This window comes from Lissotriton helveticus, chromosome 10, assembly GCF_964261635.1.
Source record: "Lissotriton helveticus chromosome 10, aLisHel1.1, whole genome shotgun sequence".
In the NCBI taxonomy this organism is placed as follows: Eukaryota; Metazoa; Chordata; class Amphibia; order Caudata; family Salamandridae; genus Lissotriton; species Lissotriton helveticus.
This window is the reverse complement of record NC_136071.1, coordinates 170,884,971-170,907,744: the sequence shown is the minus strand read 5'-3', so window position 1 is coordinate 170,907,744 and position 22,774 is coordinate 170,884,971. Positions and strand designations below refer to the sequence as shown.

The 22,774-nt window shown below is 43.8% G+C and overlaps 1 protein-coding gene across 1 annotated transcript in view; it reads right to left on the bottom strand.

The window, feature by feature from the left end:
• Nucleotides 1-4,192: 4,192 nt before the first annotated feature.
• AP5Z1 (adaptor related protein complex 5 subunit zeta 1) overlaps nt 4,193-22,774 on the bottom strand; it is a 158,093-nt gene continuing 139,511 nt past the window's right edge. The window contains exons 16-17 of the mRNA XM_078665012.1: nt 9,706-9,920; nt 4,193-6,272 (exon numbers count right to left, since the gene is read on the bottom strand). Coding sequence (XP_078521138.1) covers nt 6,002-6,272; nt 9,706-9,920 — 486 coding nt within the window. The 3' untranslated portion in view covers nt 4,193-6,001. The remainder of the gene's footprint in view (nt 6,273-9,705; nt 9,921-22,774) is intronic.

Sequence of the window (22,774 nt, the reverse complement as noted above, 5' to 3'; positions counted from 1 at the left end):
TTATCGCACTGCTCACTTCTGGGACGGAACAGAGGCAATGCAGAGGTTCAGGGTGCAACCTAGCGGAGTACCAGAGCACGGCTATGAAGTTTTACAGATCCTACTTGGTGCATAGAGAAGATTCTAAAGGTAAGTATCTTCGGTTATGTTACCTGTGTAGCCAGTGAGGGTACTGTAGCAAGTGTGTAAGGTAGACATCGAGAGGGCCTACTTAAAGAGCCAGCTCCTTGCAGGATTCAAGAAGGGGGTAGTTGCCTTTATGTGTTGTGGGAGGTTGTTCCAGGCTTTAGGAGCAATGCATGATAAGGCACGACCTCCTGATCTGCTTTTGTGTACCCGTGGAGTATGTGCTGAGAGTCCGGCGGAAATGTGGTACCTGGAGGGGTGGTGGAGTTGTACGCAGCTGTTCAAGAAAGGGGCTTGTGTTGTCATGCTGGGTACGCGTGGTTGAGGAGTTTGAAGTGTATGTGCCTGTGTATCAGGAGCCAGTGGATTTTCCTTAGGTGAGATGTGGACCCAGTGTGGTAGATTGAGAAGTAGTCTGGCTGCTGCGTTCTGGATGTTTGGAGTCTATTTGTGAGTTGGTTGCCTATTACTGCGTATAGGGGGGTTCCCTTAGTCCAGCCTGCTGCTGATGAGGGTTTGAGTGACCTTATTCCTGGGGTTGTTTAGCACCTTGAAGATCATCTTGAGCATCTTCAGGTTGTGAAAACAGGACGATGCAACTGTGTTAACGTAAGCAGATATGTCCAGTTTGCCATTTAAAAGGATTCTGAGGTTTCTAACTGTGTGCGGAACGTGGGAGGAGGTCAGAGATCGGTCGACCTCCAGGTGGAGTCCGAAGCAAGGTGTCCTTCACGAAAATCACCACTTCGGTCTTGTCTGTGTTCAGCTTGAGGCAGTTGGAGTTCAGTCATTCATGAACTTAATCCTGGTGCTGGGTGTTTTGTCTGAGAGGGGCAGTATCAGACATGTCTCGCCTGCGTAGGTGAGGATGTTGATGTTGTGAGCCCAGAGGACATTTGCCAGCAGGGTCATGTAGATGCTGAAGAGGGTCGGACTGAGTGAGAAGCCTGATTAACTCCGCAATTTAGTTCCCGTGCTGCTAAAGAGTATGGAGGCATGCGGACTATTTAGGCACTTACAGTGAGTAAAGCACAGATCCACTGGAGGGTGTTTCCTTGAATGGCTGTTATGGAGTTGTCTAATCAGAATGGGAGACTGTCAAAGGCTGCAGAAAGGTTTAGGAGGATGAGACCTGCGGTTTTCCCTCTTTTGAGCATCATCCTGCCGACATCTGTTGCTGCGAAGAGGGTGTTCTGAGTGCTGTAGTTCAGTCCGAAGCCCGATTGTGTGGAGTCGAGGAGCTGGTTGTTGGAGAAGTGGTCATAGAGGCAATTGTTAAAGGCTTATTCCAGGAATTTGGCTGCATATGGAAGGAATATAGTTGGCGAATTTGGTTGGGTCAGCTGAGGGATTCTTCAGGAGGGTGTTGACTGATGCATGCATCAAGGATTCTGGACAGTTGAGGGAGGGGGTGAGGGTCTGCCCCATGTTGGTTGATCTGTTGTCAAATTTATGGTAGGGGTATGGCTCCTATGGGGCCCGGCGTGTATGGTCTCCATGATTTCTGTGGTTTTCTCTGTGCCGATAGTGTCCCATGAGGTTATTTTCTTGACTTTGTCAGTCATCGGGAGGCTTCTGGCAAGGTTCAAGGGGTCTGGGTTGGGGCAAAGTAGCTCTATGCGGTTGTGATCTTGCTGCAGAAGAACTCCAAGAGAACGTCGCACAGTCCTAGAATTGGGTTGATGTTGCTAGTGGCTGCTGATAGTGCAGTGAAATTCTTGACCATGATGAATATTTCTTTGCTGCTGCTGGAACAGTTCTTGAGGTGTTCAGCTAGAGCCTTCCTATGGATTCCCTGGATTTGTTGGTGGCAGTGTATCAGGGCGGGTTTGAACAAGTCTTTTTTCCACTTCCTTTTGGCTTGTTCTCCACCTCCGTTCTAGTTGTTTGCAGTCTCCTTTGCCCATTCTAAGATCTTTCCTAAACCAGCTGCCTGTGTTCTAGTTTTTTCTATGTGGTATAGTTTGAGGGGGCGGGGTGTTGGCAATAATCCATTTGCTGAAGTTGTCGATATTGCGTGCAAGATGGCATGTTTGCTCGGTTCGTTCTTGTAGAAGGCATAAGTCCAGTCTACCTCATCTATTTTGTTACGGTGTCTGCGCGTATGGACCGCCGTAGAGGTTCTTCTGGAGGTGATGGATGCTGATTGTGAAACTGACTACTGTAGTCAGTCCAGGTGAGGGGGTGTGTTGACTGTGATGTTGTTGAGTGATGCGAAGATGGGGTCCAGGAAGTATCCTGCAGCGTAGGTGGGATCGGTTAGTACAAGGTTTTCCAGGCTGTCTAGGGGTGCAGCTGAGCTGGAGGGGTCTGTCCGGTCTTGCAGATGAAAACGGAGGTCTCCTAGGAGGATAAAGGAGCTGGAGTTGATAACTATGGAGCGATAAGTCAGTGATGTTGCTAGTGAAGTTGACATGGGGTCCAGAGAGACGATCGATGAGGGTTCCGTCTGGATGAAGTTGACAGTGATTTGCAGTTTAAAGTTGAGGGGTTCCATGTAGTCGGCTCTGGATTCTGCAGAGGCGGTGCAGCTGAAGGAGGTCTTTGAAGAGGATGAGAACTCCTTCTCCTGGTCTGTGTTGGTAGTCTTAATGGATGATCCTGTATTCGGCGGGGATAGCTGCGGGGAAGTTTGGTGTCGATGCTGCGTCATACATGTTGCACTGAGGAACAGGATGTCCGGGGCATTGTCATCCAGCAGGTCCCAGATCCCATGGTGTATTTGCTGTCCAAGCAGGTGTTAAGGAGCACACATGATATCGCCATATGGGAAGAAGGCGAGTGAGTGTTTGTTGGAAGGTGTTCAAGTTGATGCGGTGTTAGTCATTACTGGTGTGTTCTTAGGAAGAGTTGGAGCTGAAGGTGGGGTGGTGCAGGCAAAGTGGCAAAAGGTGCTGGTGAAGGCTCCCTCTGTGTTGTGTGGTGCGGTGCGGTGGAGCAGCAGAGCGCTTCGGGCACCCGGGGTTGAGATGTGTAGAAGTGCAGTGGGGTAATGGTGGGTGAGAGAAGACTAGGGTTTCTGCCACTGTGTGTGATCCAGAAACTGATGAGGGCAGATGGGCTTGCGTTTGGCTCACCAGCAGCGTGCACTCCATTAAGTAGTTTCTGGCAACATCGCAGGGTTTGTGGGTGGGGCTGAGGTGGCTGGCATCAGAGCGCGAATGGAGTGGGAGGTGCAAGGGGAGGCGGAGGAACGAAGACGAGAAAGAAGCCTAGGAAGAGGCAAAGCAGGAGAACGTGATGGCATAAACACCAATCCAAGGGACAAAATCAGACAAAACAGGCACAAGAACGGGTAAAAGCAAACAAAACAGAGGCACAAAAGTGAATGAAAGACAAACGCAAGCACAACAAAGGCACAAAACAGGCAAATGGAAGACAAATCAGAGGCACAGAGTGAATAAGATGTATGGAACAGAGGTGGCAAGTGAAAGGCACAGCAGAGGAAAGAATGACACGGTCACAAGGGGAGAAAGAGAGAAGGTGAAGAAGCAAGAAAAAACAGGGAGGGTGCTTCGAGGCGCTGGAACCGGATCCACAAGGGCCATGACTAGTTAGAGGACTGGTCACATGTAACTCCAGGCGGGCTGGACCTGTGCACCTGGCTAGATACAGTATCCACCAGAAAGAACATTACAAAACAGAAGCAACTTGTTCTTTAGGTTGATTGTAGCTTATACACATGCGACTTTAGGGACGTTATGTTTAACGGGAGCCCTGGTAAATCCTTACCTATATTAAAACAGTAACACTCGGGGAGAGGATGTAGCTTAACGGCTAGGGCGGTCGATGTCAAATCTGGAGGAACCGGGTTCACGTGTCGGCAATGGCGCTCAACATCCTGTGATTCTGGGCAAATCACTTAATCTCCCCGTGCCTAACAAAAATTAATATGTCCTTGTGTAACGCAACTGGTGCTCATGTAAAGCGCTCTGATACCCGATACCTTCAGGTCAAGCTTGCGTTACATAAAACTACGAAAAAAAAACAATAACAAAAAAACACATCATACATTACTCAAAAGAATTTAAGTGAACCAAAAAAAGAAATCACAGTATTGGGCTCATAGGGTAGTAATTTCCACCTTTATTATAGCATATTTTCAAAATGTCAATAGTAACAGGTGAAATATAAATACACAAAATCAAGGCTATTTCAGCCTAGCTACAGCAGCGCTCTGAGGGAAAAAACCCTGGCTTAACTCGTTCAAAGGCAGTAAAAAATATGAATGACCGAAACTTAGCATCTGATCAAGTTAAGGACCTGGGGCTAATCAGAGGCAGACAGACAGACAGACACACACACACACACACACACACACACACACACACACACTTTTCCAGGTTTGAAGCACTGCAGTTTTTCTACATAGCCCATCCTAACACAAGGGTTTCATCAGTGAAAAAGGTACCTAAAACACAATTTTCAGCCATGCAGTGGCATTTCTTTCTAAACAGTCACCTATGACATTGTGAATAAGCAGAAGGGCACATGGTAGCACATAGCCTAATAACCACATTCATAAACCTAAGGCGAGAAATGACCGCTCCATGAAAATCAATACCTTAGGGTGCATTATTAAAAAAAAAAAAAAAGATTACTTTTCTGCAAGGTGTGCTCTCATAGATTGAAGGTCACATAAGCAGAAAGGTATTGATTAAGTCTGAATGTGAAAGCAATAAGGAGCTGTCCTTATCCCAATTCTCTGCAGAAAGGCTCTAGAGTGCAGCCACTTTAAGGACTTTTAAGGCAACGGGCTGCACTGCTGCAAAGGACAAAGTAATCCAGAAACAACATTTTTTACACTATCATCCATGGTCTCTAAAGTCGTCGATACGTCATCCACACTAAACAACAGTGCACATTTAGACATAGATATCAATTATCACTCGTATATGCTAGCGGTGGTCCTGCGAACTGGAAGGCATAAAACAACTTTCAATTTCAATGGTCTACCAGACCAAAAGACTCACCTGCCCAACAAACATGTCAAATTATTAGAGCCTGCACTGAAGTCTGTAACACAGAAATATGAAACAGTGAAGTGATCACGTATTCTTTTGGTCTTCAATAACATTGGTGGATTCGTCTGACGTGTCAACGGCATAAAAATGAACAAACAACCTGATTTTTATTAATGGCTAAAAGCAATCGTAATACTGTTGGTTATTTTTGTACATAATTTACAGATATATCTCCCAAGAAATCAAATATGTTAAGTTAATGCTGAGTTAATCATTTTTTTTCCTTGGTTGCAAAAAAAAAAAAAAAAGAGTGGATCAACACATTTTGTTAAACAAAATATTGGTCTTTGTTGTATTAAGAAACAATGTTGGCAACATGAAGTAACATGCATTGGTGGTTTGTCTAGTGAAGAAGAGGTGGCAGTGAGTTAATCTCTCTGAGCTGAAAAAAGACTGATTGAATATCTACTTAGCTAGCACTTGAGCAACCCCAGACATCCGCAGTTGTCCTCAAGCGTATGGTAAAACAACACACTTCCCAACAGCAGATAAGTAGTGAACCATACAAAGGTTCGTCACAAGTCCAAGCCCCCAAGTTAGTAGTGCAACGTTGCTTAGCCTTGGTATAAATGTATAAAAATCATCATTATTTGAACAGCAGTCCTGGTATGATCAAGGTTTTCATCTGACCCGTAACACATATCAAGGTACTAAAACACAACTGTGCTCGTAATTGTTTCCCTTCACAAATAAAGTGCTCTCTGTGATGTTCAGGTCCATCCCTCGTCTGGTGAAGAATTTTCTGGTTCCTTGACAAAATTAGGTAAATACACCATCTCCAATTTAGGTATGATCAAGATAGAGTTTTGATAATGTGCCCTGTGTGCAAACACTCCGATAGGAGTCCACTTTCATCCTGGAACATAGTTGGTTTCTCGCTGTAGGAGCCGACTGGATGTCCTCATGGCAAGAGACAGGGAGACACTGGTATCTTGATGAAACCGCGGGCTAGCAACCTCTGCAGAGGGCGTGAGAGCAAACTGGGCAACGCTGGGCATTTTCAACAAGTTCATTAGCTCTGTAGCACGGATACAGATTTCTTCGCTGTCTTCCTCACCGTACAGGGAGATCATGGCTTTACTTTGGACACAAGATCTCATCTTAGATAGATACAGTGAAACCCTGTAGAGACAAACCTGCTTTGAGAATTTTCACAAAAGCACATATGCAAATATACATACTATTTTGGTTTGGGACCAAGGTTTGCTTTGGTTGAAACATTATTATGTGCTAAATGTCATGTTGGCTGTTTGTGTGCTATTTGGGTTCATAAGATTAATGTAGGGATCATGAGAACTACTAGGCTCCATCCAAGTCTTTGTTCAAATAGAAAGGATATAAAATGTGTGAATCTTGCTTCTTGTGCAACAGAAAACGGGCATAACATTTATATAAGTCGATATTACAGAAAGAATTTTGGACTGTGACATAAATTGAGGACATTTATTGTGTAAAGATTGCTAAACACTGAGGGGCTTATTTAAGAGCCCCCTGCGCCGCCGGAGAGTCACTTTCCGCTCGGGAGGCGTTCCATGGGTGTTGCGGTGGGTTTTCCCACACAACACCCATGGACTTTGACACTGCCGCAGATGTACAAGAGCATGTAAACCTGAGGGAAGCGTCCAATCCTAACCCCTCCCAAGGTGAGGCGTAGCAAGGAGAAATGTCTTTATTTCTCCTCGTTATTTCCTCTTTCTGTGTGTGCTGCATTATGCAGCACACAGAAAGAGGAAGACGCCTCTTAGGATTGTTTCTGTTCAGGAAGGTGCTCCTTCCTGCACAAAAACAATCCTGCCGACAACACAGGCACATTTGCACCATGGTACAAGGGAGTCTGCATTGGCTTTAGGCTGCCGAAAGGGCGCCAGTGCAGGGAGAAAGGACAGGAATGCACCATATTGCATAAATACAGTGCATTACTGCCGTTTCACTTTGGTGTAGGGCAGGGCAGCAAGGTGACTTTTTGCACTGCCCTATTCCAAATCCCCGTAAAGAAGGGCCTTAAAAAACATGAATTACTTAAGAGTTTCATGTCTGCAATAGAGATTTTAACAAATAGACCCTAAGTTATGATTACCCTTTAAATAATAGAGCCAAGCTATTTTCCACTATTTTTGGTAACTTTGGGGAAAAATAATAACAATACACAAAGCAACACACTCTTTTTGCCTCAATCTTAGTTCTCCCTTCCACAAAAGTAGGGGAAAATATATTCACTGTCTTTTTTATTAAGTAATCACAGCCCAAAAATGTAAACCCATTTGTTCCATGTACCGCCTGGTGCAACATTGGTGTAAGTACATGTTCCTCCATTGTTTACTACAGAACATCAACAATTGGAGCAAATGGATTTCCCTTAGTTTCGAGACCAGCAAATTGTTTTTTTTGCTGCCAGAGAACTACAGCATGAAACCATACAGGAAAAGTAAAACAAAAGATTTCCCAGTGGGATATACTATTTCCTGCTCATAGATCAGGGCTCAACTTCTCAAACACCATTCACACCATTCATTTTTATGGAACGGGAAAGCACTCACCAGAAGGAAAACCACCTAATATAATACAGTAAAAAATATAGTAAAAAATGTACACTTTATTCTAAAATATACAACACTAATCGATAAATCAAAAGATAAAAGAACACTTAAAAAACACAATTGAATACACAGTTAAAAAGCCACCTAATGTGGACGTGGAGAAAATTAATCTAAAGAGACACTTGAATCTGTCATTAGTCCGTCATTTCAGGCCCTCTTTTGTCAACACTACGAGGAAAAATATTCCTTTCGTTCAGTTAGAATGTTGGCAAGCCGAATATGACTTCGGAGTTGGCGTCGACGCGTTTCGGAAGCTTAAGAATTGATAAGGGCTTCCTTCCTCAGGACGATTTGTATACGTTTTCTCCACAAATTGATAGACAACCGGAATGATTGTTATTTTCGTAAAGAGGTCACCCAATGTTTGATGATCCTCAATTTTGCTCCCGTCACAGTCACCTGGCTTTTCTTTCCTGCCCCACCTTCATATTTTGAACGATGTTTTTTATCATGACACTCGTCTTTTTCAAAAAAAGGGGATATTTTTCATCAGGAGGAGGCTTTAAACAATCCTTAACAGTCGCTCAATGCGATCTTGATTTGGAGTTATAGGTCTTATAGAATTTTCAGGTGCTGTTCATTGCCGAATTATGTTGGGTTTCTATCCATAAATGGGACTGTTATCTTGCTGCTGGTTAAAATAATGCCCGGGGCCGGAATACGGCACTCCCGTTCCTTAATTGGAGTTCTTGTTCAGCAACCGGGTACTTTAATACGCGTGGCTAGTGGATGCACACGGCTCGCGTTCCCGGTGCTCTGTCTTGTGGCGTTTTTTCAATCACCGCTGTCGTAGGAAAATGTTTTCCTACGACAGCGGTGATTCCGGCCCCGGGCATTATTTTAACCAGCAGCAAGATAACAGTCCCATTTATGGATAGAAACCCAACATAATTCGGCAATGAACAGCACCTGAAAATTCTATAAGACCTATAACTCCAAATCAAGATCGCATTGAGCGACTGTTAAGGATTGTTTAAAGCCTCCTCCTGATGAAAAATATCCCCTTTTTTTGAAAAAGACGAGTGTCATGATAAAAAACATCGTTCAAAATATGAAGGTGGGGCAGGAAAGAAAAGCCAGGTGACTGTGACGGGAGCAAAATTGAGGATCATCAAACATTGGGTGACCTCTTTACGAAAATAACAATCATTCCGGTTGTCTATCAATTTGTGGAGAAAACGTATACAAATCGTCCTGAGGAAGGAAGCCCTTATCAATTCTTAAGCTTCCGAAACGCGTCGACGCCAACTCCGAAGTCATATTCGGCTTGCCAACATTCTAACTGAACGAAAGGAATATTTTTCCTCGTAGTGTTGACAAAAGAGGGCCTGAAATGACGGACTAATGACAGATTCAAGTGTCTCTTTAGATTAATTTTCTCCACGTCCACATTAGGTGGCTTTTTAACTGTGTATTCAATTGTGTTTTTTAAGTGTTCTTTTATCTTTTGATTTATCGATTAGTGTTGTATATTTTAGAATAAAGTGTACATTTTTTACTATATTTTTTACTGTATTATATTAGGTGGTTTTCCTTCTGGTGAGTGCTTTCCCGTTCCATAAAAATGAATGGTGTGAATGGTGTTTGAGAAGTTGAGCCCTGATCTATGAGCAGGAAATAGTATATCCCACTGGGAAATCTTTTGTTTTACTTTTCAAGTATATTGGCGCTCCATTTCCCTTTGGGTAATTAAGAGCCCCTCTCTTTTTTTCTTACCTATGAAACCATACAGGTGCAACAACTGTTTGGGGGAGAAAAAGACTGTTTCCAGCACATCCCACAAAATCACATACATTTGTAAACATTCTAAAACAAAAGGCTAGCGTTGAAGCGACAAGTGACTCACATCAAAATCTACTCTTCCAAATTCTTTGCTTTACACTGATGATTGGAGTCTGTACCATCCTGTACCTCTTTAACTACATGAATTCAGTTTAAAGTGCTGATGGAGAACGTACCTGGGAATCAGGTCCTGACTGCGGGATGCCAGCTTTGCAAGTGTCGTCATCAAAACTGTGATAACGCGTGGGGAACATTTGGGAACATTGGCAGACGCACGTAGCTGCGTGATTTCAAATAGCACAGCCTCTAGGACTTCAAAAAACTTGTTGATTTGCTCCACTGTGCACCGTTTGTCATACGAAACTGACATATATTCTCCGATACACCACACCTAGACCAAGACACCATATAGAAAAACAAACAATTAGCATAGAAGAGTAGGGCTGCTTGGATCAATACTATGGACAATCTGAACTCCTTGGGGTCTCGCCCTGGAATCATTTCAAGTTTTCATACATGCTAGGAAATGAATGACCCTCAAATAAGGAATAGCAATCTCAAAGGATAACTTGTGCTTTCGAAGATTATGTGGGTTAGATAGATGTTTATGGGAGTGAATACTATCTTTGATTCAGTTACTCAAGTTATTAACATTTCATGTCTCATCAGCAACTCTTTGCAGATTTCAGACACCACTCCTACAAAGGTTGAAGAATACCCGGATTTGAGAAGCTCCAACCTTGTGGCTGCACTCATAAAATTACAACTTTGTGCAATCTCACTACTAAAACTTACAATACATAATTCCCAATGCTGTTCTACTTGTATGTTTCTTCGTGTAGGATGTAATTTCCACAGTGGGAGAAACCGTATTTTGAGGGTAAGCTCAAGCAGGCTTGATCGTGTCCAGTTCCCTTCAGATACACACATCTTACTTTCGCTCACACTAGTGCTTTTCTAAGCTTCAGGATGCTTTGAGGCTCTAGAATATGAATTGCTCTGTTATGTAGGACTCTCATAAGGAGCCATTAGCATGAGTAACATATTTTCAATCCTGTTATTCACCACCATAATGTAGCATCAATGGAAAACCAAAGTTAATTCACACTATTGCTATATCATAATGGGAAGCTCTTGAGTATCCAATGTTCTCCTGCCTTGCACAGGTCTACACAGACCAGAGTAAACAGAGGGATGGAGGATGGCAGCCTCGAACAGCTTCTTCACTCTCCTTTCGGCCTCAGCAGACCCGCTTGACCACTTTTTTTTTTTTTAACGAGTGGCGGGAGGATAAATGCAATAAACTCAACACCACACTACTTGCGGTCACTAGGCTACTCATAATAAAGGTCGATGAGCAGAGATCGAGGCTTTAAGTGGTTAGTTCGAAAGGGAATGGCTATAGGGTGGTGGGAGAGGGTGTTGGGCGACAAGAAATGTTAGTTTGTTTTTCAATATTTGGAGTTTAGTAGAGGGTTTTAAGCTGGGGATAGTGGGGGAAGAGTGGTAGGACACCAGGTAAAGAACTCAGTGATATTTTCTTTGGATTACCCCACTACAAACAACACAGAAGAACTGACCCAGGTAAAACGGCAAGTAACCTTCCTATTGTGCCCCACGTCTAACTCTGGTACAGCCTAACAACAGTTGTGCTCAGATTACTTAATCTAACTGCTGATGCTGGTTCGCAGAGGCTCCGCGCCATCTCACCTTTATGAAAATAATCCCAGTCAAATGCATGATCAGGAACACAGTTAGTATATCGACTTGTATGGTCGATCAAGTTTAAACTAAGGATAGCAGTATTGTGTTTAGGAAAACAACTCAAAATGCACTCTGCCGATAGGTCTACATCTTTTTTTGTTCATTCTAAGTTAGTAATGTGGGGTGCTAAATTTCATCACCAGATTAGGGCAAAATCTGTTGAAAGCTGAATGGGTGAACGATCCTGTTTTCATGAACAAGGCAGAGAATGAATGGAACCACTCGAAGAACTGTGCGAGGAGCCCCAATGACAGGTGGAATCAGCAGAAGCAACAGCATACATCTGAAGATCAATGATAATCAGGTAGCCCAGGAAGACCGATCGGGGTGAAGCTTTTGGAAGCATGTCTAGGATGATCAGATGGCTTCAGCTCACTGGGGCACCATTTTCCATTCATACCTTGTTTTTTTCCTATCATTGTTATCAGTTGGGTTGGTTCAATTTCAATAAAATCCAGGAACTGGAAAAGTAGTGTTCAGGTGACTTGGAGTCATCTGGTCATCTTAGGTGTGGCACCTGCTGGAGGGTGGAAGGAATGATTTGCCTGTGAGGAGTTACAAAATGAACCAAACACTAGCTGGGCGGTACCCGGGAACTAGTGATTACCTTGTCCAGTCTTACAGAATCAGCCAGGAGAGGGTGCTTGGACTCAATGCAGGGACACCACTATGGAGGATACATGACCTGTGCAGGAGACATGTTCCTGATGGACTGACCAAAGCTTTAACTTTAAATCAGCTGTCCTACCCAGAGTAAGTGAGTTATAGAACTACCTAAAGCACATCAGATGGGTGACTAGACCAAATCTGGGACCCATTTTACATTCTTCGGCAACCATCATCAGGATCTACACAGATGCGCCACCCATACGTCTGGGAACATTGGTTTGTTGGGTATAACAAAAGAAGCCAGTCCGTAATAGAGCAACATGCGGCAGCAAAAAAGAAAAAAGGAGCTCTCAATCAAAATAACGATGCAATATAAGAAAGCAAAAAACAAGAGCAACGTGATGTGGTGGGTTGGACTAGCAACCAGGCAACGTGGGACACCCAATGCCAGGTACAGAGGGAGATAAACATGACACACAGATTTATGGAGTCCAAAGGAAAAGGGCAACCCAATGATCCCTTGTGAGCTTGAGTATCTATCAGAGTCAAAGTAAATGGCCAACAAGGGGATAATTTACAGTAAAATTAATCGTCAAATCACAGTTTTGTTACGTCCCGAAAGGTGATGCCCAGATTCAAGCACAAGGTGCAACTCAACGAGACAAAGGATCAAAATAAGTTGAAGGTTATCTTGGAAAAAAATAGGCACACATGATACAAATTCACTTGAAAAAAATGACTTTACAATGCAAGTCATGATTAAGAGCAAACTCCTGGGTAATATGACATGCAAAACATCATACATTAATCATTGTTACAGACTGTTTTGACTATTACTATCTTTTGGATCGGCGTCCATGAATCATCTGCTCTGTACAGGAGGAATACCTCCTTTCCTTTGGGCCTTTCTAGTACTGGGTCTAGCCCAGCACACAGGGTGCCACACCAAGGAAATACCCTTTCCGACACAGTTTTACTAACAATATTCTATGTGCAACCTTCACTCCTTACTGTTTAAAGACTGCGTTTCCTTATGCAGAGTGGGTGTTGGTTAGACACTGGCACAACTGGGTTGCCAGTGTGGGTGCTCTGAACAGGGATGTCTTATTGTTAATCATTTTGTGCACAAACGGCTCTCCACAAGGACATCACAGCAGCTACTCTAGGTCAAATATTACTCTGAAAAAACATCATGATTCGCAAATTGCAGCACACCCTCACTTTTAAATGTTATGAGCGCTGCTTCTACTCATTTACTCACATGGAAAATTAGGGGCTTAAATAACTCCTGCAAGACCCATTAGGTGCTGATATACCTCCAAGGGCTCAACACTGGTATTGCTCTACTGCAAGGAACACATTTCAGTACAAAACATGAAGCAGCAATAGCTAGACAGTGGGCATTATTTAACCTTGCATACTCATACTCTTCCTACTCACAAGGAGTGATCATTCTAACTAACAGGGGAACATGCGGATTTCCCTGCGATATTGATGCGTCGCCGTGGCCTGCACGGAAGCCTTTGACACAACTCACCGACTACGCGACGCCATGACCTCGACTTACAACGCGGCCCCAACTTTACCGACACAGAGCCTCTGAATCATTGCAGCTGCATAAGTATTGGACATTGCAACGCTGATGTCTGCAATGCAACGGCCCTGCACGACTTTGTACCAACACATCGTCTACAGCCCTGCGGCTCCACATCGACATCACAGACCGACGCACAGCGCTCTTGGCATGGACGTATCAACGACGTTGCCTAACTTTGGAAACAACTCATCACCTTCAACAGCAACACATCCCCTCCATTTTACAACCCATCCTAGGTACTGTCAGCCGGTCTGCACAACTCCTGTACTTGGCCCATGCTTCATTGTGGTCGGACTAAACTATTGGATTTGCCCCAGTCAAGCGTGACCAGATAGCCCTAGCTGGAGCAGATAGCCCTAGCTGGAGCTATTGATTTCTAAGAATTGCATTTTGATTTAATCTTGCAAAATTCTTAACTTGACATGTGTATATTGGATTTTTATCATTGTGGTCTTGTTTTACTCAGATAAATATTGCCTATTTTCTAAACTGGTGTGGAGTACTTGTTGGGTGTTTTCATTGTGTTACTGTATGTGTGTGTGCACAAATATTTAACACATTGCCTTTTTAGTTAAGCCAGACTGCTCTGTGTGATGCTACCAGAGGGTGAGCTCAGGTAAACTTTTAGTGTGTACTACACTTATCCTGACTAGGATTGTCGTTCCTGCTTGGACAGGTTGCGTACCTCTGCCAACCAAAAACCCAATTTCTAACACTAAAAAGAAATTGGCCCTCTACTTCAGGACATTTTGGTCGATGGAGGTTTCTTTTTTAAGCACATTTCGGGGGGGGGGGGGAAGGATCCCCATATGTGATTCCCTTCTTGGGAGAAATCCATTTGTTCACAGTATGCTGAGATTCCTTGATTTTACATGAAACACCATCAGGACATTTTCCACCTTGGAACACCCCTTCAATGTTTTGAGTCACTGCAAATAGTCCTTGGCTGTTGCCTCAAGCTCATGAGCTCATGTTTACTTTCCACTGGTCTCCTCTAAAAGTATATGGACTAGTGCCTACTATTTAGACAATCCATAACAACATCATTCCGAATGGTAATTTAAACCTTTCCGATAGAAAGATTAGTTCCAATAAAACATTCACCTTAACCAAGAAACTTTACAGTGAGTGGCACACTGACAGAATCTAGAAGGCCACCCACTAATAGAATCTCTAGGAGGATGAACGAACGACACTAGCCACTAGAAATCATACATGATCACTGACAAAAAAGTACTCCTTGATCCTAAAATAAAGGAGTTGGTGTAGTGCATGCTGATATCATCACAGGACTTCTTGGGCCTCTGTGTTAAATCAGCAATGTCATTTTCTCACAGTATAGTTGCTTTCTTTCAGGACTTCTTGGGCCTCAGTCTTAAATGAGCAGTGTCATTTTCTCACAGTATAGTTTTTTTTTTTTATATAAATTATATTTTTGGTTCAAAAGTGTTGTAAAAAACTTTAAAAGAAAAAAATGCTTGAGAATGGCATCGCCTCGTTGGCCAGTGTCAAGATGAAGTTGAACAGTGTGCCAACATCTATGCTTCAGATCAAGTATAATGGGGTTACCCAGTGACCCTGATAACCTGAGTATCTGAAATCTAAGATAAGGTAGGTTCTGTCGGAAAGAGAATAATTACTTTAACTTTGTCATAAATATATGTACAAGAAATGAAAAGGAACACACCTCGATTGCTGTAATCAAAAGGAATTGTATTAGCTAATTAATACATTTTCCTTACAATATACTTTGGTGATGACATAGTCAGGCTGTCACAGAAAGCAACACATTGTTAAAAAACTACGCCAGATAGGTTAATCTGTGATAAGGTGATCTGAAAGTGACAAAGTGCTTTGGGTGAATACATATTTACAGTGTTGTATGAAACGTATATAAAATGTTCATTCAACATCAATCCCTATACACTTTAATCTCCAATCCATACAAGGTTCTGCTTTTCACATGGAGTGGAGAGAGTAGGGAAATGATTGTGTAGGCACGTCGATATTTCGACCCAGAAGGTGCATGATTCAAGAAGAGTCACAGCATGTCTTCTTCAGGACAAGGGGGACAGCCTATGGGAGAAGGAACCAGGAGTATGGTGTTTTACAGGATGTGAAGTAATTGACCAGTGGTTAAGAAAAATCTACCAACTAGAGATAACAATCAAAAGCATGAGGATTGCTTCGATTGAACGATGCACCAGGTGTTAGATTCTGTGGAAATAATGAGAGGACAATGAGGAAAGGCTCCATGCAGTCAGAAAAAAAATGACCATGTCCTAGGGTTTGGTGATTAAAGTACAGAGGCTAACTCAAAGGATTGCTCAATCGTGCTCGGAAGAGAGCCTGGTACTGCTCTCGAGAAACCCTACTAGAAGTGAAGACAAAAACCCATACTGAGGAGAAACTAGTCTGTGTAACCACCTTCAGTACCAGAAGCCAAGAGATCAATAAGATCATCAAAAGATATTGCCACCTTGCATCAACGGAAATCAACACAGTATCTGAACCAGTGTGTGCCTTCAAACATGCTAAATAAAATGTTAGAGACTATGTTGTGAGTTCATACCTGGCACCATCAACACCACTGGACATCAGGGCCCAACTACCACCATTAGTGGCCCACTTCAAATGCAGAAATTGCAAGGCCTGTAAACTGACAGTTGAGGGGTCAACCTTCACACACAAAGAGCAGACCAATTACTCCATCATACTAATTGCAACAGTGCAAATGTGATTTACATCATCAAATGCCCCTGCGACCAGCTACATGTTGGTCAAAATACACAAAAAATAAACAGCAGAATCCTACAACATTGAAGTAGACTGCGATGTAAAGTACAGGGTGCCCCACTAGTAGATTATTTAATTGAATCAGGCCATGATCAGGAAAGTTTAAGATGGTAGGTCGTAGAAAGGATCCTGCCGCAGTCCAGAGGGGGTGATATCTCAACATTCCTAAAGGAATGTAGGTGGATACACATCTTGGATACTGTGAATCATGGGCTTAACGAACTAGAGGAAACAAGCAGACAACTGGGCCTTCTGGGAAGGAGATGAGTCCACCACAGTTCAGCTGGGCCTAGCTGGCTCTTCCCTTCTTTTAACCCCGGATGCAACTGGCACATTTCAATTCTGTATATGGCAACCCATCTGGGTTTCCAGTAAGATTATGATTGAATATTCACCGCAGCCAAACTGCCCCATGTGCATTGCCTATGATCGGTGAAATTAGTCTAGATAAACCTGGTTTTGTACATACCTGCTGAATATGCTTACCGCTCAGGTAACCTTACAGGTACTTAAAGTAGTATTCGAGAAATGCAGGAATGTGGTCATACGGAGATCTGTCAAGTCCATGATGAATCCTGCCTGTGTTATATGCATCCCTACCATGCAGAAAGACTGTGAATTGGGAGAATAAGTCCCTCTGAGTTCTGAGGGTCCCTGGGGGCCAACTAGCCCACCATGTACCTCTAGTATGTGCCACAGAGCTGTGTTGCAGAGTGGTGTAAAAAGGGGGCGTTGCCTTGGACCACCTCTCTGCAATGCAGCTCCCTGGTGCATACTGGAGGTTTCTGGTGGGCTAGTTGGCCCCCTCAGTATTCAAGGGGAATTAATTCCCCAACTTACAACGTGCCAGGGGTCATGTTTGCAGAGTGCTGCAGAAAGGGGGCGGAGTATCCAGCGCAATGCCAGCTTATTTTTTTCTCAGAAGGTGCGGCTGTGTGGCCCCCCCTTCATTTCCCACCCGGGACACTGCAGGAGCCTGCCCTGCGGGGTGGCAGTCCCCAGGACCATCAAGGGCTCCTGGATGGGGGCGGCACGGCCCTCCTCCCTTTGTCAAAATGGCCCTGGGGAGGTGGTGGTCCCCGGGGCTGGGGGGGGGAGCTACGGACCCCCGAATTTAAATAAGTCTATGCCCCGGGGAGGTGGTGGTCCCCGGGGCGTGTGGGGGAGCTCTTGCCCACCCCCCCATCTTTTATTTTTATTTTTAACTAGAGCCTCCGGAAGGTGGCAGTCCCCGGGGCTGCAGGGGGCCACATGCCCCCTGCATCCAATTAACAATGCCCTAGGGAGGTGGTGGTCCCTGGGGCAGCGTGGGGGGGGTGGGACCCCCCCCCCAGCATTATTTCTTTAATAAGCCCCGGGGAGGTGGCGGACCCCAGGGCTGCAGGTGGGCCCTGCTATTATTTTTAGATAATGAGCCTGGGACCAGGCCCACCGGAAGCCTCATTATAATAAAGCTTGGGATTCCGCGCTTCATTTTTAAAAAACATTTTGTCCGGATTCGCGACCACAACGCAAATTCCGCCGAAATTACAAAAAAAAAAGATTTTTTTTGTCGCCCCCCCTTGAGCAGACCTAGGGTGGTTAGGGTGTTTCTACCCCGCCCCCTTTTCTTGTTTTTTAACCTTTATTTTACTGTTTTCTTGTGAAACTTGAGTCACAAGATGGCTGCCAACACTTCCTAGTTTCGAGTGTTGGCAGCCAATCAGAGTGAAGCTCGTGCCCGGGAGGGTTTGTGAACTCACCGCTGCCCCAGATATCGAAACTTTTTCTTTTCCTAATTTCTCAAGAACTACTGAACAGATTTACACCCTTTAACAAAAAAGGGCTCTTTCTAAACCAAGGGCTACCTTTTTGCCAAATTTGGTGTAATTCCATTCAGCGGCTATGCTGCAGATCTTTAGCTGGCAAGGTGAATAGGCAGGCTTAATTGCATCAGCGACTGAGGAATATGTAGTCCACAGAATCCGAGGTTGGAGTCCCTAGGATTAGGCACTGGGCAACGTGGAGGATGTCTGGCTGGCTTCGATAGGGGAAGCAGACGCGGCTACATGGGCGCTATCCACCTGGCACCTTAAGGGCTCACAGAGAAACTTCTCAATCTCACCAGTGGGTTAGGGTCATTTCTCCATAGCATCCCAGTAACTGGTTCTCCTGCGGTCATCGCTGGGGAACGTAGTCTCTAACCCTCTGGTGTCACTTTGTAGCAGAATCTGAATGTGGGCTCTGGTGAAGGCCGACACAGGACAAGTGAAGTGCTTTCACTTTGAGATTAAAGATGTAATGGAATAAATGTACTTTTGCAGGTAATCTCCTTCCTTAAAAAAGACCTTCGAACAGGTCCCTAGGCGTTATTGACAAGAGCTCTACAAAGCCAAATAGGCTGGTGCAGTTACTTCAACACAAAGAAGAAAAAAATTTAAAAAAAGCTCCAGAGGATGCTTTCATCTGGATCTCCATTTGCACGAGTTACAGGACTTTTCTCTCTGTCAGTAGAAGGGCCAGCAGACTGAGGCTTGAGAAACGACTTAGCAGCCCTGGATCGACGGGAGCTTATTGCGGTCAGTTCAGCGGAGATTCAGAAAGTTCCAGCTGGCTTCCATTGCTGGCAAGGGCCATGAACTTCTTCATCGCATAGTAAGCATTTTACCCAAGTCATATGAGGAGCCTAAGAATTATTTTAAGTTTTCACATATACTGAGCAGCATCTCCTTTCTGGAAATCGGATGTAGACATTTTTGTAGAACTTGTTATCTAAACATTAGGTAGGGGTCTTCAGGCAAATGTGACTAACTTCTCTTATGTTAATACAGATACAGGATTAAAGAAAAATGAACTATAAAACTACCATATGAGTTTACTTTAGTTTCTGGCTCCTGTGTTCTCCTTCGATTTCCTAGCTACAAAATCACACAGTTTACCCAGCACTCAGGACTCCACAGCAGATAAACAGACAAAACTGTTGGACTGGCACCCCAGAAGTACCAGTGGCATTTTTTTGAGTTGACATATTGATCTCTGATAATCAATTTAAGCTCCTTTCGGTGACCATAGATCATTTTAGAGAAATAATCAGTTTTTACTTCAGAAAAAGGATCATCTTTAAAATCAGAACTTCTAAAATGCTTTTGGGCTTTGACTAGACACATTCAATCTCATTCTAAAGTTATGGCAACAATGTAAAAAAAATAGTGAATATTTTTTCATCCAGGTTTTGCTCTGTGGGCCCATTACTTGGTGGTACCTGGTAAATATTGTACATGTGAAACTGTTTATAAGTGGTATTTCAACGCAAAAGATCTTTTTCAAAAAAGGTTTTTGTGCATTATTTCTCGTTATGTACACTGAGGTGGTACCTTGGGGATATTGTATAGGAAATACTGTGCAGCATGGTCAAATCAACAGCGGGTTGGGCCCTTCCATCACTGTGCTCTAATGGCCTACATCCCTGTACCTTTGCCTTTTAACTGCACAGTACTATCTCCTTTGTGTTCTCTTGGTCCTTAGTCACACAGCTCTCCCTCATACCACACACCTCTCTTTCCCTCATTGGTATGTGAACACACCCCCACCCTGCCTGTTAGTACTCACGTGCCCCTTAATGTCCCATAGACATATCTGACTCCACCCTGTCACATGCATAATCTCACCCTCATTGACACATACACTCACAACTTATATACTCTTTCACAGACACTGCTTTACAAACTACTCTTGCAGTCAAGTGCATGTTCTTCATCTTCTCAGTGTCACCTTGCTTTTCAAAACATGTGAATTCCATGGGTACTGCCAAATGAGCACACCCCTCTCTATCGTGTGTTCTCAACACACAAACTCCAACAAATAAATACTGACATATCCATAAAGGTGCATTAACACTCCTCTCCCATCAGTGACACAAGCTCAGCCTATTTCAAGCACTGCCACAGACACAAATATATGTGTCTCAATGTGCCTTACACACAAATACCCCCTCACTATCACATAAGCATACATTCCCACCAATATCACAAGACAAACATACCTTCTCCCCCTCATTGGAGCATCCATTAACACTTTCAGCGACACTCCGCCTTCGTCATACCTCTCTCTTCTCTGTTGACCCCCGTAGTCTTTCTTGATTTAAATCCCAGAAGCTGCAATGCAGGAGTTTTAACCTTCTAATATTCAAGGAGAGGTGAAAAAACTGTACGAGACAGGAACTCTCAGAACTCGAAAGTGGTTCAAATCCTACCAGCAGTGGCAGAACTTGCGTCCATACTACTTTCATTCACTCAAACACTGTGGCAAGGGAAAGTCAGTCAATTCATTTTTCTACGTTATTAGGCTGTCACTGCTCTGAGAGGAAGAGATCACCATAAGGGTGCGAGAAGTAGAATAGGGATCATGGTTACCCTTTGCACCACTGAATGATGTTATGTGATTTTTATCAGTTCTAGTATTGCTATCTTTAGGAAGAACTGATGAGTATTATGGCAACCCACTGGTAATGTGAATAATGTTTTTTGATGTTCACAGTTCAGCATTCTTATTGTTCCCTGCCTCAGGAAGATTGTACTTCCTCCATCTGATCTGTTCCTGCATTTTCCTTATGTTGACAGGGCCAGTACTTTCATAAAATGGCAATAGAAGAATGAAGCCACTGGATGGTGGAGCCAAATAAATAATAGAAGGAGGGATGCATTTTTCCGGTATAAGTGGAGGGCATTAGCTCAAAACGTTCCTTCGGGCCTCATTTACTATATTTTGATGCACAGCTGCATAGCAACTTTCCTGCAGTGCTGCCGTGAGTCCAAATAAAAGGGCAGGAATGCATTGTATCTACAAGATACGGCACATTCCTGTCCTCCTCCCTTGTGCTGGTGCACAAACAGCAGCCATACACCAACTTAGACACTCTGACACCATGGTCTAAGGGTGCCTGCGTTGCAGGGATGATTGTTTATGTGCAAGAAGGGACACCTCCCTGCATATAAAAAATCATCAAAGGCTGGTTGCTCTTCTATGTTTGCTGCAGAATGCAACACACACAGAAAGAGCAAAAAACGAGGAGAAATAAAAGTATTTCTCCTCTTTGTGCCACTTTATGCACCGCCCTGGGGAGTCGTAGGATTCTGAAGCATTCCCAGGTTTACGACATTATGTAAATCTGTGAATATGTCAGGTTCCATGGATGTTGCTTGGGAACGCCTGCAGCAGCACCCATGGAACACCCCTTTCACTCAGAATAATGAGTAAAATGGGCCCATATTTAAAAGGCCATCAAAAGTAGGGTGACTTTATGCAGCCTTGTAAATGTGGGCAGGCAGACTGCACCACTCGTGCTTATAAAATAGTGATGCACCGGCGCAGCAATGGGCTTATAAATGAGGCCCTATGTTTCCTGGAGTGAGTGCTGACAAATGCATGTATCCTGCCTGCATTCAGCCTATGCTGCCCACTTACCTTGGCCACCGTGTACACAGCGCTTGAGCCTATATGTACGTGTGCACAAAGGTGTTTGCGGGAGTAGGGGTTTTGGTGCGAGTTGATGAATTCTGAATTCCACATTTGTCTTAAACATAGGTTCTTCAGATCCAATTTTTTTAAATAGAAAACTGTGACAGATTTTCTTTACTTGCAAAGCTTTCTTACTAAAAGTGGAAACGCATAGTTAAGATTTCAAAGTAGAATCCACGAGAGTACACCAAAACACTGCAAACATAGGGCCCAATTTACAAAGCTGTTGCGCCATTGGTGCGTCACCTTTTTCAAAACACCGGCGGCACAGTGTGCCTGCCCATATTTACAAGGCCATGTAAAGATACCCAGTGTGATTTTTCATGACCTTGTAAATATAGGTTCCTTTCACACATTACTCTGGATGAAAGGGGCATTCCATGGGTGTTGTGGGTGTTCCCACGCAACATCCATGCAACCCGACACATTCTCAGATTTACAACATTTGGAAAAGCTGGGAGTGAGTCAGCATCCTATGCCTCCCTAGGGGAGGGGTAGGAGTGGTGCAAGAGGAGAATTACTTTTATTTCTCCTCGTTCTTTTCTCTTTCTATGCATCCTGTATCCTGCAGCATGCATAGAAAGAAGAAAATGCCATCACTGACTGTTTATTGGCTTCCTGCACAAAAGAAATCATCCCAGCAATGCAGGCATCCGTGAACAATGACTTAAGGGTGCCTGCGCTGGCACATGGCAGCCAATTGTGTGCCAGCGCAGGGGAAAGCACACGCGTGCATTGCATTGTTGTCAACATGAGGCATCCATGAGCTTTGAAAATGATACAGCTCTGCACAGCAAAATGGCTTGCAGCACGACGCTGCATCATTTTCTTGTAAATGAGGGGCATATTGACCATCCGCAAATTCATGCAGCGAATTAACTATGCCCAAGTCCTTTAAAAGTGTAGAAATCAACACAAAACTTTCCACTCTTTGCAAATCATATACCACTTAAAGGCTCATAATTACCAGTTTGAATTTAATA